The 20,270-nt window shown below is 40.8% G+C and overlaps 1 protein-coding gene across 2 annotated transcripts in view; it reads left to right on the plus strand.

The window, feature by feature from the left end:
- Nucleotides 1–5,503: 5,503 nt before the first annotated feature.
- MED13L (mediator complex subunit 13L) overlaps nt 5,504–20,270 on the plus strand; it is a 301,400-nt gene continuing 286,633 nt past the window's right edge. For both annotated transcript variants that reach the window (XM_028116491.2, XM_028116492.2), the window contains exon 1: nt 5,504–5,666. In XM_028116491.2, coding sequence (XP_027972292.1) covers nt 5,595–5,666 — 72 coding nt within the window. In that variant the 5' untranslated portion in view covers nt 5,504–5,594. The remainder of the gene's footprint in view (nt 5,667–20,270) is intronic.

Here is a 20,270-nt window from a genome sequence, read left to right on the forward strand (position 1 = left end):
CCGAGGAGAAGAGCTACCTCACTAGAGTTCGGGAAAAGCAAATTCAAATAACAATGGCACCATTTTTCACCGTCAGGTTGGCAAAAACTGAAAAAGGTGGGCAATGTCCAAAAGCTGGCAAGATGGGGAGGAAGTGGATACTCTTTACGTCTTGCTTGAGGGAGTGTGCATTGCCACAATCTTTGGGGAAAGTTTTCTGGCTGTATTTATTAACAATAAAAGTACACATTTATTAACAATAAAAAAGCAATCCTATTTTGGAGACTTTATTCTACAGAAATAAAAGTGTCAGTGCCTAAGGATATATGGATAAAGATATTTGCTCTGCACTTATTTAGAGGAAGAAATAACTGAAAACCACCTGAATGTTCAGGAATAGGGGAATAATTGGATAAATTATGGCACAGGTGTGCTATGAAACATAATACAACTAATAAAAGAATGAGTGAGATCTAGATATACAGGCCTAGAGGTATATTTGTGATAAATTGTTAAGCGAAAAAAGCAGATTGCAAAGTAATATATGTGACAATTCCATTTTCATAAAAAATTTTTAAAAAATCCCTTAGAAATATGTGTTTAAACTGTATTATTTGGTATGGGCATGGAGGGAAGCCAATAAGGATTCATAACAGTTTGGTAACTTTGGTCATCCCAGTGGGGTTGAGAGAAGAGTATTCCCTTTTTCTTGGTAAACTCAAGTATTGTTGGACCTGCTCCAGCTAGCATTCTGGTGCTTCTGTTATTTACAATAAAATAAATCCAATAAAGCTCAGGTGCTGCTCTCCTTTGTACAAGGATGGACAAGTGACTATAATTGTGATAATTTATTGATCATTGCCTATGGGGCCATGCACTATGCTGAGAACTTTCTCTGTGTGATCACCCTGGGAAGTCAATGCACAAGAAGAAATGGGGGTCATGGGGGTTAAATGACCTGCTCAAGGCTGCACAGCTTGTGCACGACAGAGCAGGGATTGGAACCCAGGTGTGTGTTACTCTGAAGCAACATTCTTAACTCCTACAGAATGCTCCCACCCTGCAGCTGTGGCAGCTTCCTGTGGTCTTTCTAATAGATGGTTCCTCCTCTGGTCATATTTTTGCTTCCATTTTCTCTCTGCCATTACATTTGATAACCCTGAAAGGGAACTGACCTGTCATTCTCAGAATAAGACCTGAGACGTGTAGAGTGGAACATCTGGTTCCTGCCTGGGCCGCAAGGCATTGTCACAAACGGGGAAACTAAGTCATGAGAATGCTTCTGATGAGCTCCCCACAGAGGGAACTGGGCTTAGCAGTCCAGTGCTGGAGGGCCTTGTTGCTGCTGCCTCATTGTAGGTCGGTAGGTTTTGTTTTGTTTTGTTTTCATCTTATCTCGGGCTTGCCATCACTCTCACTGCTTTCTCTATGGAGGAAGAACTCCCGCGGATCTTATATCAGCCTTCTCAGCTGTGCGGAGAGTCAGAGTTTCCTTGCTAGAAATGACCTGAAGGATCACCTGGCTTGCTCTTTTCACACATGAGGAAACTGAGTCCCAGAGAGGTAGAGTGGCTTGTCTAAGATAACAGGGCTGCTCAGTGGTACATCTGAGACTAGAACCCGGCTCCCCTGGGTTCTCATTCTGGGCATTCTCATGCACGGCACTTCTGGCCTTCTCCCTTCCACTCTGGGGCCTTGGCTTTGATAGCCAAGAAAATCTCAGATGAAGTTTTTCTCCTTTGTCTTGTGTTGTTTATTTGCTTTTAAATTTACTTTTATGGTGCCACTTGATCATTCTGTTTTCCATTTGATTGATTGGTGTTGTTTCTAACTTATTGCACTGAATAGGTAATACATATTTAGTTAAAAAAAGAAAAAAAAAAAGAGGGCCTTTGGATGGCTCAGTCTGTTAAGTGTCTGCCTTCGGCTCAGGTTGTGATCCCGGGGTCCTGGGATGGAGTCCCGAATTGGGCTTCCTGCTCTACGGAGAGCCTGCTTCTCCTTCTGCCTCTCCCTCTCTCTCTGTCTCTCATGGATAAATAAATAAAATCTTTAAAAAAGAAAGAAAGAAAGAAAGAAAATGTAAGCAGTACAGTGAACAGGAATTCCTCTCCCCATCCTAACTCCTCTTCCTTAGAGGCAACTGCTGTTACTATTATCTCATGGAAACTTCCAGGGATATCTCAATATTTTATTTTGAAGTAATCTATACACCCTGCGTGGGGCTTGAACTCACAACCCAGAGATGGAGAGTCGCACACTCTTCTGAGCCAGCCAGGCGCCACAATAATCTATTTTTGAGATTATATTAGCACACATAGTGTGTTAATGGCTGCATGGGATTACATTATATTGGTCACTACTCCCCAAATGAGGGACATGTAGATTGCTTCCAGTTTTTGCCTTGCCAACAGTACTATAGTTCACGTCCTTGCACTACAGGTCTTTAAATATCTGTACAAGTATCTCTGTAGGATGAACTCCTAGAATTTCTGAGTCAAAGTGTATGTACATTATAAATTTTGATATTCTCCAAATTGACACCAAAGCTGCAGTACTAATTTATATTCCCAGTGACAGTGTTAGAGTTCTGCTTCCCTCCACATTTGCCTAAGCTTGTAAAATATTGTCAATACTGTTTTTAATTTCTGTTTTTCTTATGATGAGTGATGTAGTCCGCTTGGACTGCTATAGCAAATTACCATAGACTGGGTGGCTTACGCAACAAAAATTTCTCACAGCTCTGGAGCCTGGGAAGTCCAAGATCAAGGGGCCGGCAGATTTGGTTCCTGGTAAGAACCCTCTTCCTCATTATGTCTTCACATGGCAGAGATAGATACAAGAAAGAGAGAGGGAGCAATCTCTCTCATGTCTTTTTATAAGGGCACTAACCCTATCACGAGGGCTTCATCCTCATGACCTAATTACCTGTCAAAGGCTCCGTCTTCCAAATACCATCACATGGGGGATTAGGGTTTCAACATATGAAGTTTAGGGTGATACATTCAGTCCATAGCAACGATGTGCGTAGTCTGAACATCTCTTTACATATTTAAAAGCCGTATGTCTTTCCTATTCTCTAAACCGTGCATGTCCTTTGCTCATTTTTCTATTAGGTTCCTCTGGAAGACTTTTTAAAAAAGTTAAATCTACATTTGTTGAAGAATGAGAATTTGGTGACCGAGTGTATAGGACAAAGGCCTCCTGGGATGGAAATACACCCGGATGGGATGGACGATCTCACTGTCTGACTGCTTAGGCCCAAGTCACACCATGCATGCTGATAAAGTGCTTTGGCTTTCTTTTTTTTTTTCTAACCATTTTCATCAAGAGTATCTGAATAGAAATGCACAACATTGGCCTGAGGTCAGTGGGTCGGCAATTAGGATCTCTTTTTGACAGATTAGGAAATGAGGTTCAGAGAATTAAACTATGTTGGTCAAGGTAACACAACTGGGGGTGCCAAAGCCCATGGCAGGCATCAGCTCACAAAGCCTTTGGCATTCAGGCTTGGACTGCGGAGGCAGATAGACGAGGGTTTGAGTGGCTCGCTATCTGGAGATCCTGAAGATGTCACCGCACTTCTGAGCCTGGACTTATTACAGTCTAAGGATAATAATAGTATCTTCTTTAGGTGGTTGTTCTGAGGATTATATGAAATAATGTATGTACATCCATCATAACAGAGTGTCAGTGTGTTATAGTAATAATACACATTATAACATCCTGCTCTTGGGTTTGGCTTTAGCATTCTTTGTGGTAGGTCCAAAGCTCAATTCACCTAAGACTTCTCTCTTGTATTACACGCCATCTTTGCCCTGTCTTCTACTCTTCCTTCCCTTTAGTCCAATCCACCTGAAACAGCTGGCTCTTCCATGTTTGGGGGCTTGTTAGTGAAGAACTTGTTCTCCTCCCCACCTTTTCAGGGAGCAAACGCCTTGAGGGTTGGGAGAGGGCCTCCTCTTCAGACTGGCACTCCTCTGGACTCTCAGACCATTTGCTCTCAGGAAATGTTCGTGATTGAGTGAGGGAGGGTCTGCTCCCAACACAGTCCTAGTACAGTGCCTGGGAGTTACATTCCGGCACATGGCAAGAGGTCAGGAAACGTTTACGCATTGAATAAATACACACAGTGCCTAGGAGTAAGGGCTCCAAAGGCATTTCTGGATTCGTTGCATAGCGCCTGGTACACAGAAAGCGCTAAGTGGCAGCCGTGGATATCCCTGGGCGAGGCTTATAAAACCCAGTGCAAGAGCTTGGCTTCACTGTGCATGGGCGCAGGGGTTCGAATTCTGCCGCCACTTCTTCCCAGCTGGGCGACCTCGGGCAAGTGACTTAATCTCTTCGACTTAATCTCTTTGTGCTTCAGTTTTCTTATCTGCAAAACGCGGACGACGGAGTGCGACCACGCCGAGGCACTCCCCGGAGCACTGGGACCGGCAGCCGTGCCCACAGCAGAGCCCCGCCACGCCAGCCGGCCTGCGGGGCCGGTGGCACACGCCGTGGGGGTCTCCGAGCCCTCCGCCGCGGCCGCCACGGGCGTTCCCGGGGCCTGCGGTCGCGCCCCGCCGAGATCTGTGCCCCCGAGGGGGCGGGGCACGACGCCCACGCGGGGGCAGCCCACGGCAGCCTCGGGTCGGCCAGCCGCCGCCCGCTGGGGAGTCGCGCCGCCGGTACTTCTTTCTCTCTCTCTCGCTCTCCCTCCCTCTCCCGGCCGGAGGCTCCAGCCGCGCTCGGCTCAGCAGCGCCGCCCGCGAGCCGCCCGCGAGCCGCCGCCGCCGCCGCCGCCGTCGCCGCCGCCGCCACCGCCGCCGCGGCTGCCGCTCCGGGCCCCTCCCCCGCCCGCCCCTCGCCCCCCCCGCGCGGCCGGCGCCCGTCACGTGACGCGACGCCAGCCAATGGCGGGCCGAGCCGCGGTCGGCGGCCGCCATTGCTGTCAGAGCGAGCAAGCCCGGGGAGGGAGGAGAAGCGAGGCTGACTGGGGAGGAGGGGGGGGTGGGGGAGGAAGAGGAAGGAGGGGACGTCGCTCGGCTGCCGGGGTCGCCCGCTGGCTTCGTCCGCACCCCCCCCTTCGCGAGTTCGCGCTCCGCGGCGGCGGCGGCTCCGAGGCGGCGGCGGCGGCGGCGGCTCCGGGGCTCGCCTCCCCTCACGCGCCGGCGGGGGCCGAGGGGGAGTCGGTGGCTGGAGATAAACAAGGCGGCGGCGGCGGCGGCGGCGGCGGCGGCGGCGGCTGAGGAACAGGGAAGGCGGAGGCGGCGGCCGGCCCGCAGCGCCGGCCCGGGAGGCAGCGGCGGCCCTGAGAGGCGGGGAGGGCGCCGGGCCGCGCGGACAGCGCCCCCCGCCGCCGCCGGAGCCGCGGGAGCCGCTGCCGCCGCCCGAGCAGGAAGGAGCCGCGCGGCCGCCGCGAACCCCCCCGCCGGCCCGGGCCCGCCGTCCCCGGCTCGGCGTCGCCGCGGCGCCTCCCGCCCGCCCGCCGGCCCTCGCGCCCTCCCCCGGCGGCGGCGGCGGCCCGGCCGCCCCGCGCTCCCCGGCGAGGCGCCGCCGCCCGGCCCGGCCTCGCCTCGGACGCCTCGCTCCGACATGCCCCGCTCTGGCGGCCGGGCTCGCGGAGGATCATGACTGCGGCAGCGAACTGGGTGGCGAACGGGGCGAGCCTGGAGGATTGTCACTCCAACCTCTTCTCGCTGGTGAGTAGCCGGGCTGCGGGGAGGGGGGCTGAGTCGGGGGGGGGGTCCCCGGCCTCCGCCGCGGACCAACTTTCTCCTCCCGCCGCCGGGACTTCGCCCCTCCCTCGCCTCTCCCCGCCGTTCGCCTCTCGTCGATTCTCCCCCTTTTGGATCGTCTCTCCCTCGCCTTGGATCCCATCCAGTGTTTATTTGGCTCTTTAAAAATCATTTGTGAGCGCGGCGCTCGGCGTGGAATTTGCATGTGGAAGTCTCAAAGCTGCGGATTCTGGGTCGCACTTCGAACGCCCACCCTCTGTTGCAATCACACCCCCCTTCCCCTCCCCTTTCCTCCCCTTTTTTCCCTAAATGTGGAAGGCTTTGCCTTGTGCTGCCCGCGCCCGCGATAAGCAGCCTTTCCCCCCCTTGTCGGATCGGCTGCCCGCCCGCCCGCCTTTTGAATTTTTTTTTTTTTTAAATTCCATAATGACACCTGCAATTTCGCCCGAAAACAGTTGATTGAATGCGATTGTGTCAGTAAAGGACTCTTGCACCCGAAGCTCCCGCGATTGTAAACATCGACAGCCGCCTGCCTCTCGGGGCTTACTACGCTGGAGAGCCGTAAAGCCATTGCACCGAGCCGACGGAAGGTGGAGAAGGCTTTTTCTTCTTTCTCTCCTCCTGTGTCTTTTAAAAACTGTTTTCTCTATCCTAACAACGAATCCACACACACACACAAAAGCAACAAGCTGGGCGGTTTGATAACATCGCTTTTATCTGCCTTCGCCTTTCTCGCGGTCTCTCTCTGATAATTGACAACTTTTCCTTCGGATTTGAATCGCCTGCCTTAATCTTGAAGCAGTTAGGGTGTCAATTGTTCTCCTGGAAGCCTGGCATCCGACGACGACGTCTAAATTCATCGAAATTAAAAATGTATAGGGCTCCAGCAACTCTTTCCTGGCGGTGGCAGTGACATTTGGTGGTAAATGCCATCTTTGCTTTTTATTGGGTCGTATTACCTAGCTCTGAAAACATTCACCTTGTTAAACCTGGCGTTTAGGCTAATAATTGCAGTGCGTGGTCTTTAAATATGTGCTTTGTGCATGAGTTACTGTATGTATAGCTATGTGCCCGGGAGACTACGAATTTGTTTAAATATTGAGCAAAGATTTGTAAACAGATGTAAGGCAATTATGTTTCAAGCGTAGAATATAATTGGAAAATTGGCTGAACGGTTTGTTTAATTTAGCCTTAAAAAAACCAACTTATTTTAAGTTATGTACTCTTTTTGGGGGGACTGCCTTTGGAGAGCATGCATTTTGGAAATTATTTTCTGTAACCTCTGCAGTAGATAGAAGCATTATTTCCTTTTAATCCTTGTTTACATTTACACTGGATAAATAATTTAGTGTTCAAATTGTAATTAGTTACATTTAATTATGGGTAGGCATAGATGCTTTTTTTTTCTTTGAAACTAGTGGAGAAATACACATTCTTGCCAGCTTTTCAGATGGAAGTGCTATTCTATTAAATATTTTCTTATGCAGATAAAAAACATCAAAACACGTGATTTTTTTTACCCACAAAGACAGAGTGACATAGTATCTGTGCTTTCACTATCCTATATAGATCAGGTTAATTTTTTCGCCCAACATACTTATTGAGGTATATAATCTTAAAATTTAATTATAAGTTTTAATTCTTCCTTTTCGTACTGTGATAATTTTCCCTTGATCTTTGATATGTGGGACTAGAAATCATTTTGCCTTCTCTTTTCTCTCCCCCAGAATATCATTTAGTATCAGTCAGATTCAGAGACTTTAATAGATTAGCGAACATATTGATTAAGGGGTATTTAAAATGGTTTTTGTTTGGTGGCTGGTGATCACATTGATGCTTTAACAGGTAATTAAAATAACCAAGTAGACCAATATTAGTGAGGAGAGAGCCCCGAAATTACCATATATCATTCTGACTGGTAATGGCTTGTGTGTATGTGGCTAATTTATATACAGTAGATTTTGTAGACCATTGAAACTATATGTGTAGCCAGCCTTTAAGATACATCATTTCTTTTATCTTATCTTTTTTTTTTTTTAAAGCTCAAGTAAGGATGATAATGTTAAAGAGATAAGATGCTTGAGATTCTTTTGGAGAAACAAGCAATTTTATAATAGAGGATTTTGTGTTTTATGACTGACTAGAGGTTTGTACTTTGGGTATTTCTCTCAACCTTTTTAAACCAGGAATTGAGTGTGTGTGTGTGTGTGTGTGTGTGTGTGTGTGTGTGTGTAGGATTACTCATTAGGTGGCAACTTTGAAATGCAGAACTGAAGAAATTCGTGGGTTGACTTTTTTTTTTTTAAGGACTGTAGAATGCATTCTGTTGTATGTGGAGGGTGGATAAGGTGCTATTTTTTTTTTTTTGAATTGAGAATCAGTTAAAAAGCTGCTGATAATGTAAGGTTTTGCTCATTCCGAATGAAGAGTTTTCCTTGAAAATTTCCTTGAAATTCTAGGCAGGAGCCTAGAATATTAAAATATGTTGTCTAAAGTACATTGTATAGAAGAGTTAATTTCAAAGGAGATAAAGTCATCCCATGTTTAAAATAAAACATATATTACAAGAACTCTTAAAGAGATAAGATAATAATAATATGATAATAGCATGTATTTTTCTTTTTGGCCTGCAGGTTTTTTGAGCAGAGAAAAGTATTGTTTATAGAGAATTTACCTAGATACTCATATTAATGTGGATTGAAATATAAACTAGAGATTAAAGTTCTGTACCACACTAATGATCCACCCACTTTCTGTTACCTTGAAGTGTTCATTATGGCTTAGCAAAAGTAGATTGTGCAATAAACTGCCTTAAGATTTTTGTTCTTGTTTTGCTTTCTGATTTTCTACTGCATGGTATCAGATTTCCCAAATCCTCTGTCCCCCACCGCCCACCCCCATTTCCTAATGTAAAAAATGCCATTGTGTGTGTATGATATGGGTGATTGTATGTGTTTCTTATTCTTACCGTTTGTTTGTGGGATTCGTAGCTCCTGCATTAAATGCATGCGTTGCTGTTAACCTTTGTGACTCAAAACTGTTTTCTCAAGTTGTCCATCACATTTCTGTGATGGAGACTCTTGTTATATATTCACTCAGTTATAATTCAGTTAAGTGTGTTAAATCTTGTCTTTTTGGAAAGTGTAACACTGCACCCTATCGTGTGTCAACTCACCCTTGAGGGAAGACATAATTTCCAGACAGAAATATATCTTTAGTTTTGCTTCTTTAGTTTTGTTTCTCTATTGAGATCATATGGAGGAAAGTAATTTTGTGTTCTTTAACTAGATTTAAGTATATACTCTTTGAGAGTTTGATCTAATTCTTAAGTATGTGTGTTCCACCTTCACGTTGTTTTATTTGCTTAGAATCTTCCTGACTGTGGGGTAATTGGGTGATGATATCAAATTCTCCCTCCCTGAATTTGAAACACCCGTACACGTATTAGTACATACTTCCTGTGAAGGACCATTAATTCTGTATCTGAAGCTTGAAGGTAATCTGTTGTTGACCTGCTCTCTTTTCTCTTAGGAGATTTATGTTTTTGCAGAGAGGGAAGATAGTTGTAAATATAGAAACTTTGGGATCTTTTCTTTTGAGCTAGAACAAATGGGGAGGGCTGTAAGTTGAAAATGAGCAAAAGGAATGAGTTCTCTCATCTTCTCAAGTGCCAGAATACATACACAGGGTATTTTTTCATCCCATTTGCCAATTTTAGTATTTAAACATAAAGCATCTTTTTTTCAGGATGGTTTATTTTCTTTAATGAAAATATTTATAAGTTGCTAATGTATGTTTTCTGTTTAGCATTTTGTTGTTACTAGCACATGGTGTTACAGTATTTATATATTTTTAATAGCAATAATTGCCACCCGGTAATAGTTGCCATATTAACCTCCAATTGCTAGTAAATATTTTTAAGTACATAATAGACAGCAATTTAAGGCATAGTGTAGCAGTTTACTGGACCGTTTTAAAGAGCCATTTGTACGTGTGATGAGTTCATAATTTTAAAGAGAGAATAATGTACCTAAGACTTGCATGCTGCAAAATAATATTGCTGTCTTACTGCTTGAAGTGCTCCTTGAGAGGAAGTTAGGTTGGGACTCTTTTTTGAGAATGAAGGCCTGGGGGTGCCTTCAGGATATAAGTGTTTATTGAGTTTATCCCAGGTGCTTATATAGCTTAGTATTTTCTTTGGAATGTTTTGGTCATTTTTTCTCATGATTGTATTAGGTATTTATTTGGAAAAAAATCTCTTAAGGCATTCTTTTAGATAAAATTAAGTTATGGTAGTGGATTAATTACATATGTAAAAATGGATTCATCTTTTTTGTTCACTGGCTAATTTAGCCTTATTAATTGTATTCATCAGACACTTTCAGAGATCTCTACTCTTGAGATTAATAAAGAAGATACTCTGTCACCAGTTTCTACTATATGCTATAAATTGAGACAACCATTTGCAAAAGATAAGTACATTTTATAGTTATGTTTGCCAGATTACTTAAAATTGAGATGAAACTCAGTGTAAATAGTAAAAAGATTGCTTATCTGGATTTTTTTTTAATGAACAGTTAATACAACTGTCAAAAGTTTGATTCAGAGATAGACTATTTTTCTGAAATGATTTGACTTTGATAGAATAATAATGTTCCCTCTTTCAGTAGTAGAAGGTACCGATGTGTTTTTTGTTTTTGTTTTCGTTTTCTGGAAGTGGGTAATGTTTATTTCATAGAAACTAGCCAGTGAGAGAGATCAAAGTTTATGAAAATTAAAAATATGGTTGAATATTGGGTATTATTACTGAAATGTGCATTGCAGCTATTAAAAATTGAGATAAAGACTTTATGCAACATTGTTACTAGTGCCATTTGTTTGAAATGTATTGTGTGCTAATCTGCTATATAAACTATTTGTGTTTTGTAATGTTGGTCACGAGAATTTCTATTTTGTGTTTTTTTAAACATTCCTATTTTGAGAAATAACATTTAATGCCTCGCAAAGTGAGGTAATTAGGTAGCCTTAAAATGTGCTTTGGCGTATAGTTAAAAAAATTCATACACACACATACACGTGCACGTTTTGTTTCATAGGACTTGCTTAGAGTTTTGGAATTAATATTTGTAATGTGTTCTTGGAATTTAGAACTTTTTTTCCCTCTTGAATCATTTAACTTCTTTCTGATCCTGTTCAGATAATTTCCTTTTATAGTATGTGCTTTCATTGTTTATTTGAAAGATTTGAAGGTGTTAGCTTTGTTCTGTTGGGGGAATTCACTTCATTACATAGGGGAGATGATTTTCCATTAATCTTGGTAAATATTAACATAAATGAGGAATTGTAAATTCAGACTCATTTTGCATGAATGAAATATGTATGCATGCCCAATTTTTGTTTAGTATAAAGTCACTTATGTACATCTATAACATAGTTTTCTATCTTTTCTTTAGTTGATAGAAAAGTTTTAAGTTCATTTCAAACGTTGTGGTTGGTGTTTATTTCCGACAGTTCCCTCACTCTGCTACAAGGTTTTATTCTTTAATTTTAATAATCATTTGTAGTATAGATTAGATTTTATCCCCGTAAGTTGGCTATCATAGTCTTCTTTTAGGAGTGCCTGTTTTGCTTGCATTTATGTTAGCATGCTTTAGTTATGTTTGTTGGAATAAAGTTGTTTTCCTTTTTTGAGCTAATAAAATGTCTTTCAGAGTACATTTGGATTTGATTCTGGAAAAAAAGAGGAAAGGTGACTTTTTATTTTTCTTTCTAGATGAGAATTAGGAGAATCAGTTGTGTCTAAGGGAAAATGTTATGTCATTGGCCATCTCCATACTCTGGTTTATTATGTATATTTCTGAATGTTTATTTTCTTATTGGTGAATTGTGGTAGAATCCTATTAAAAACCTATTTTTACTACTGTGAAATAGCACAGAGCCCTGGTTGACAGCTTTCTACATTTTGTACTTTTTCCAGTACAGTGAAATTCCATTATTGTTGAAGGAACCTCCTGAGTTGATTATATTAAAATTTCATTTGTGTCTTTATTTTGCATAGTTTAGATTTGTAACTTTAACTTAAGAAATGGAAAGGGGAAGATAAAGAGAATTAGGTAAACTTGCAGGTAAGTATTTTCTCATTCATCACTAAATCTCTTTACTGTAATAGTTGAGTCGTAATTTGTTCTGAATCACTGCATCAATTGGATATATTTAAGACATTTGATATTTAAATTCGAGGAAATGATTTGTTTTAAGTAAAATATATAATTGTGAATAGAGTTTTTAAAATATTGAGTGGGAATTTCAAAGATTGATCATCTAAAGGGTATATTAAATTGCATGAAAACTTTTGATTTTTTCCCCCAAAAGGGCATTGATAAGTTTCTGAGGAAGTATTTTTGTGTAAGACACATGAAGCTTCCTCATAGAGTTCTACATTATTTCATTAAATAGGAAAGATGATTAAATCCATCTGGGTTTAATTTGAGAGCTAAGAAGTAAAGTATTCAAAAGAGTATAATTGGTGTGAAAAAACATTTTGTGTTGGCAATTCTCATGATTGAATTTTAATGTCCTAAAGAGAAATAAGGAAAAACATATGTATATCTAACTCAGGAACCAGCTCCTAGTTTATTTTTTTATTATTATTTTTTTGCATGTACGTATATGCCTGGCACAATCCTACTCATCTTTTAAGTAGGTCAAATATCACCTCCTCTGTGAAGCTTTCCCTGACTCTCACTGGCAGAACTAGTCAGTCTTGCTCCATATATGTACCTTCTTCTATGTACCTGTGATAAGCGCATGAGGTTTTGTAGGACAATGACCCTGTCTATATCATCTTTGCATTCTCTTTAATAGTTAGACCTTCATTAACTATTTGTTAAATAAATTAATTACTGGACAACTATTCTCTGTCTTATTCCTAAGGGAGTTCTCATTGCTCATTTAGGTCCTGATCAGAATTATGTTATTTTTCTTTGAACTTACTGAGATTTTTAGCTCTGTATTCTGAATATGTATTTTCCAGGCCATATGTACTGTGGCTTGGTAATATTTTAGGTGAGTTCTAACCTTTTTTAAAGAGAATTCCAACCAAGAGTTGTGTGCTTATCATATATCAAAGGAATAGGCATTTAGTTAGTATTTAGTTTTCTGTAGTGTGGTAAGCAACCTATAGATTTTGGAACCTGTTAGAGATTTTGTTTGGCGCTTGATCTAGAATTCCTTCATTTTCATTCTTTAAGCTGTACGGTAGGGTTTTTGCTCAATCTTCAGTTTAGGATTACTTTTCATGAGCCCAGCATAATGGGCAGTGAATGGTAATGGGGAAAATTGAGTGGTATTCACATTTTTTATTAGTGACTGACTAGTCAGATCAGGTTGGTTGCATTATGGTTATGTGCCTCAGTTTCTCCTTCAGTAAACTTGATGGAAATAGGGAGGGCGGGAAATATGAAAGATCATTTTTGAGTACCTTTTAAGGAAAGACTAGAGAATGTTTTTTAATAGGAAGAGACTTCTAACAAATTAAAACTCAGGTCAGAGAGTAGCCCTAGGCAGTTCACTAGGAAGTTGCAATGGCAAAATTAGTTGTTTTAGGTATGGCAGTTATGTTGTATTTGTACCTGTTTTAGGGGAGCAGAAGATTAAATTGTTCTTGAGTCTTTCCTCATAAATAAGCCATTGAGAAGAAAAACTTGAATTTTATCTTTGGATGTTCCAATTTTTCATTTGTATATATGATTCACAGTGTGTCTTTAATATGCTGAGTGATTTTGCTGTACCAACCCTAAGCTATGACTGGCTGAGCCTGGAAATTGAACTGTGGCTCTTATTTGGTAGCTTAAGTTATTAATTCCTTGGCAGCTCCAGAGTGCTCTTTGAACTTTAAATAGCAGTTCTATTAACATTTTGAGATTTGTCTCAGGGAACGTCAGAAATAGTACTTAATAAATATCTTTTTCTTCCTAAAGACTAAATCATGTTTTACTCTTGACCATGCATGTCACAACCCTTACTATGTTTTGAACAAAGTATGTATTCTCAGCTATTGGCTAATTCTATTTTCCATTTAATAAGGCAGCAACATCTTAAAAATACTGTTTAGACCTTGTTGAAGAAGTGAATTCCCCCACCCCCAATTGTAGTTTTTGTATTAGTCAAGCGGAATATGATTAGAGTCCTAAGTTTTTATCCAGAGGTGTGGAATTTTACATGTAGGTGTTCTTCTCTAAAATATTTTAAAAAGTTAATTTCTGAGTTTTTTCCATTTAAAAACTTAGCCTTCTGTTGCTACAAATGATTGTTAGCTTATTTATGTTGTGTTGTACTTGATTACTTGTGTTACTTATGGCAGCATTTTTATGGGAATGAACTTATATTTATTGTTCCAGTTTAGAATGTCAGGAGCACCTTTCCTCTGACTGTAATAGTGCTGGCAGTCAGAGCAGGCACTCCCTAAAAACCCTTCTTGGCCCCCGGCGGCGGGGAGTGAGGACAGCCCAGCACCTAGGCCCTTTTCTAGGCCTTGGAGAGAGGATTGCTATCAGAGAGGCTTGAAGAGAGTGTTGAGAGGTGCAGATTGGCCTCCCCCATGGGAAGAATTTTCCCTTCCCTTCCTGCTTCCTCTTTGATACACTTTTATTAAAACTTTGAGAATAGTGGCAGGTCCTGTGATGTCATCAGGAAAAGATTTTTGTATTTCTTTGTCCTTTAGCTCTTCCCTTACCTTTTTTCCTTCCCTCACCATGAGAGATAAGGTTTCTACTTGCTATTTTTTGTGGTAAATGAGGACTTCTGAGCCCTAGTGAAATGAAAAAGAGAATTGGGGGTGAGATTGGATGGGGTAGGCAATAAACTACTATTTAGAAACGTTAATTTCTTATATGTTATATTTGAGAAATTCAGGACTTACAGAATTCATTTTTGAATAATGTATATGCATCAGTAGTGATTAAGATCTGGCCTTGGGCTTATAAAAGGGCTAATGCTTTGATATGTGGGGATAAAAAACCTACATATAATATTTAATTTCTAGGATGCTATATGATGAGTGCAGAGGAAGATCATCACTAACAGGTAGCATAGGACCTTGTAGCCAGAAAAACTCAGAAGGGGAGTTTTAAACTGGATCTTTTTTTTTTTTTGTCTTTTTTAAATTATTATGTTAATCACCATACATTGCATCATTAGTTTTTGATGTAGTGTTCCATGATTCATTGTTTGCGTATAACACCCAGTGCTCCATGCAGAACGTGCCCTCTTTAATACCCATCACCAGGCTAACCCATTTAAACTGGATCTTGAAGGAATTCCTAGAGAGGAATGGAAAGGACATTCTTTGGAAGCTCAGTTGACAACTCTAAGTCTGTCCTTGAGAATATTTACTGAAGGGGTGTGTAGTAGAACACTTCTGATTTACGGTCTTGGTTCTTGGTTTCCTTTTAAAAAATTACAAAATGTTGAGATCTGGGGTGCCTCTGTGGCTCACTCGGTTAAGCATCTGCCTTCAGCTCAGGTCATGATCTCAAGGTCCTAGGATTGAGCCCCACATCGGGCTCCCTGCTCAGTGGGGAGTCTGCTTCTCCCTCTGCGTGCGCCTCCCCCATTTGTGCATGCACCCTCCTCTCAAATAAATAATTAAAGAAAATTATTTGACAGAGAGAGACGCAGCAAGAGAGGGCACAGAAGCAGGGGGAGAGGGAGAGGGAGAGGGAGAAGCAGGCTTCCCGAGGAGCAGGGAGCTTGCTGGTGGGCTCTATCCCAGGACCCTGGGATCATGACCTGAACCGAAGGCAGATGCTTAACGACTGAGCCACTCAGGCACCCCAATAAATAAAATCTTTAAAAAAAAACTTACTGAAATCTAATTTTTGTTAGGTGGAAAATTTGGAGGGTGGGCAGGCCAATTTGAGATTAAGAAAGGGTGATGTTAAAATAATCAGTTTTCTAAAATAGTTCAGTTCTGAACTTTAAAAAAAAACAGTGCTATATTACGCAAAATGCTAATGACTGAAGTGACAAATATTTCAGAAACTGGACAGACGTGAATCTTAAATGAGCAGATGGGATATGAAACTAAAAGCAGGAGATAATCCAAGACGATATAGAAACTATTATGAGAAATGAATTAAGGAAAAACAAGCGTGTTAAATGATATTACATTTAATAATGTGTTTAAAAGCCTTTCTAGGATTGCTCTCTTAACAGACAAACTAGAATTGTTGAACTGTGTAACCCATCCTTTAAATTTTGTGCATTTAAAACAAATTAGATTTCGGTCCAGGGTTACTTCTCATGAAGCCTAGACATTTAAGTCGTGAATGTATGTGTTATATGTGCTTTACAGTTGACTATAATTCGCTTTCTCTGCAATAAAAATGAAGAGAATAATGATTTTCGGAGACAGTCATAGTGGACGTTGAAGGGAAGAGAGGTAAGGAGTGAAAGATGGGCACGTTTGCTATTTGGATGGCAGAGTACTGAACTGAAATCATTACATTGACTGTTGAGGGTAGTAGACTCTGGATTCTGGTGGGTTGCAGAATGAATGAATGGTACACTTTTCAGCTGCAGAAGGTTGATTGTGAAGCAGGCAGGGATTTGGGAGTGGGGAGGGAAAGAGATCGAAAGGTAGATTGAAGGAAAGTTTTTAGAATGCAAGAGCCTCATTTGTGTTTGTGGACTTAGGAGCAACAATAGTGGAGGGGCAGAAAGAAAGGTGGAAGATAGAAGAAGAGCTGTTAGTTGATGAAAGGAGTCTGGTGGGAGTTGGTGGTAAGAACCCAGACGATGGCTGAGGTTAGTGCTAGAAAAGAGTAAGCCCCCTCAAATCAAAGATGTGAGGATGTAAGATGTGATTAAGTGTGAAGTGAAGTCTCAGTTGTAGCTTGAGAGCTTTTCAAATTCAAAGATTAAGTAAATATATTGAGCTTGTGCCTAAATTTTTACTTGATGTGCTTGTTGTAATTAGCCATCTTTATTTTTTATTTTCCTTTAATGGTCATTTTTAAGTAGGTCAGATGTCATCTTCTTAATTTGTACACTTCAGAATTACAAAGCTAATTCTGAGTTAGTCATACTAGAATCGACAAACATCTGCCCAAATGAGAAGTGCTCTTCAAAGTAAGCCTCCTTGAAATGTATCAAATACCAGTGCCATTGTCCATATTTTTCTGGTTCTTTTCCTTTGGAATTGCTTTTAGAGTTTAGTCAGCCACTCCAGAAAATCTTATTTTAAGGGATGCCTCTTTGGTCAGTGTCTTTTCTTCTCTCTTTATAATTTACTGTGTTCTGCTTTTTGCTCTAAATTGTTGCGCAAGCCAGCAGCTTAGTACTTTATGATGGGGTTCTTACTGATGATGAGCAAAAACCCTGGGAAGAACTCTACTTTTGAAAATATGGCATACATACATTGTAGATGTGTGCTAAGAATTCCTGCCCTGCTCTTATACAGCTGCTTCCCAGGTTCTGAGTCTAGTGGTTCAATGTATTTTGTTTTCAGACAGTTTCAGTGAAGGTGCATTTAGTGGTATATTAATTGGTAAGACTGGATATTGGGACAAATTAAGTGGAGGTGGGATTTTTGCTTTTTGGGGATTAAGGCAAATTATCATAAAGGGGGAATAGAATTGAGTAGAATTGTAAAGTTGTACCTCGTCTGTCTAGCGAAGATCAGATACCATCCTGAGGTCCATTTTTAGTGAGACTGAAGTAATCATTAAGAAAAGCCTTGGGATAAATAGAAAAAGCATCCTGTTGAGATAACCTCTTAAGATTTTAGCAAAAGTTTGAGACTGAAGTTTTTACCTTGCCTTTTACGGTTGGTTTACTCATCTGAGACTACCCAGTAGGCCATCTTGTATTCCATAATTGCTCTTTAGCAATTCTTCCACCGGTGAAGATTAGGATACAGAGCACTCATATGTATTTAGAATTTCACTTTCTTGTGGTCTGCTTTAGTATTCAGTGGAGGGGAGGTGTAGACGGTATTTCAACTATAACAGTCATTCCTATATTAGTTGTTTAGATTACGAGTTGCAGTGGCAAGTATTTTCTATTTTTGGATTCAGGAATATAATGAAATTTTCTCAGCTTTATTTTTATGTTCTTCAGATTACATGGGTGAGTTTATTCATAATTCTTTTTAAGTTCTTTTCACATTTAAAAGAAAAGGAATTGAGGGGCACTTGGGTGGCTAAATCGGTTAAGTGTCCGACTCTGATTTCGGCTCACGTCATGATCGCAGGGTTGTGAGATTGAGCCCCATGTCGGGCTCCATGATGGGTGTGGAGCCTGCTTAAGGTTCTCTCCCCCTCTCCCTCTCCCTCTCCCTCCCCCCTTCTAAAAAAAAAAAGAAAAAGGAATTGAAGTCCTTTAAAAAATGTGGTGTTATAATCCTAGAGCTATAGATATCTTAGGAACATTTATTTACATGATAATTATTCTCAACAACAGGTACTTTTTAATTTTACAGATTTATAAAGCACCTGAGCAGTTTAACATTTAGAAGTTATATCAGAGCATAAATCTACATCCCAGCTGCTTAAGACCATAATATTTATCTTTTGAAATATAAGTTCTTAACTTTACTAAAAGCATTTTTTAAAGTATGTTGGTTTACATACAAAATGTAATCATCTGTGTGGATTGAATCAAATGTCCTGATCCCAAAGAGATTAAACTCATTATATGTCTATAAATTACTTGAGAGAGATATGTATGAAAATGATATTTTGTTGCTGTTTGGTGATACCATGGTGAAATTGAGCTTTGTAACCCAGACAGATGGTGCTATTCTTGAATCTGTCTGCAGGATCCTATAACATTTAATTAAACAGTGGAATGATTCTCATGAGAACTCATATTTTGATATGTGTAAGCTAATAAACTGGCTTCTTTAGTAAGTTTTATAAATTTGAGCTGAAAAGGAAGTATTTACTTGTTCTTAGGATAGTTTTCTACTGAATCTATTAAGATGAATAGCTTGTTTTGGTAGTTTATATGGTAATCGCGAGGAATATTCTAGATGAAACAATGAATGAAACTCACTAAGGGAGGCACTTACCTTTTTTTTTTCTTTTTAAAGATTTTATTTATTTATTTGACATGGAGAGAGAGAGAGAGAGAGCACAAGCAGGGGGAGCGGCAGGCAGAGGGAGAGGGAGAAGCAGGCTCCCTGCCGAGCAAGGAACCCGATGTGGGCTCAGTCCCAGGACCCTGGGATCCTGATGTGAGCCCAAGGCAGGTGCTTAACCGACTGAGCCACCCAGGCGCCCTGGGAGGCACTCAACCTTCTAAAGGAGCTTTGAGTTTGTTGCCAAACTTTCTCATATGGTAGGTGTGATACACTGTTAAGAATCCAAAGAGCTGACTTTAACATATTCCAGAACCTCTGAGAAATTTGGTGATACATGTTAATGTTCATTTTAGAAAATTACTGTTGATTTAGATTCCTTGTGATCCACCTTACATTTTAATATTGGAATTGAAAATAGAAATGTTTTAAACTACACAACCTAGTTTTAATAAATTATGTGGATAGAACTTTAACTATTTTGTAGAAGTTTGATTTCAGTGGTAATAATGTATGGTTGAGATGAATAAGTTTGTCAATTACATAAATAAAACATATGTCATCCAACATTTCTGGACATCCTTGTCAATTATTCTTTCATGAGATATACTTTTTATTTAATGCCTAGTCTTTAATAGAAGGGAGACAAGACTGAAAGGTGATGTTTGATGCCAGATTGGATGACATGAAGAAGCTGTAAGTTTATTCTGTATGCACAGGGGGGATGCCTGAAGGTTTTAAGGAGGATAATGACATGATCAAATGTATGTTTCAGAGAGAAAACTCATGTGGGCTCTGTGGAGTGTAGATTGTAATAGGGAGAAACCAAAGGCAGAGAGAGAAGGCTCCTAGAGTAGGCTAGATGTGAGAAATCATGCAGACCTAGTAGGAGTGGAAAGAGATAAATGGATCTAGTGATATTTTGGAGGTACAACTGATAGGACTTGGTAACCAATTACATATGTCATGGGAGAGGAACCAAATGGCAAACAGATGTGTTCTTTCTTGGTCTTACGGCATTTGCATTCTTGTATATGTAAAACAAGGAGGAAGAGTTGGAAGCATCTATGTGCTATAGTTGTTTGCAGAAGACTTATGCTTTGATCACAGGTATGCATATATGAAAGTATTCACTGAGCCTGGGTCCTTGCTGTTAAGTCCTACAGAACTCAAAAAGTTTTAAAATTAATTATGGACAGGATCTTGGGGCAAAAGGCAGGGGATAGTGAAAAGAAAGCAAAAACAAAGATTAACGTCTATAACCTGCCTGTTTTCAGAAAAGATTTGAGGCAATGAGAAGATTTCTCTTTCAAGTTGAGTGAGATAAGAGGAAGGAGGGGTGGAGAAAAGACGTGGGGAAGACGGGAGAAGGCAAGGCCTGTAGGGTGGATGAAAAAGGGCCTTTGGAGAGGTGTGGGTGGTGATGGTGGTGGTTGGAGGTGGAATTAATATTTTGGCAGAGGAAGAGCTAATGCAACTTTGATGAT

Source organism: Eumetopias jubatus, unplaced genomic scaffold, assembly GCF_037043125.1.
Source record: "Eumetopias jubatus isolate StellerSeaLion01/CBP00866 unplaced genomic scaffold, mEumJub1_p1.0 scaffold_16, whole genome shotgun sequence".
NCBI lineage: Eukaryota > Metazoa > Chordata > Mammalia > Carnivora > Otariidae > Eumetopias > Eumetopias jubatus.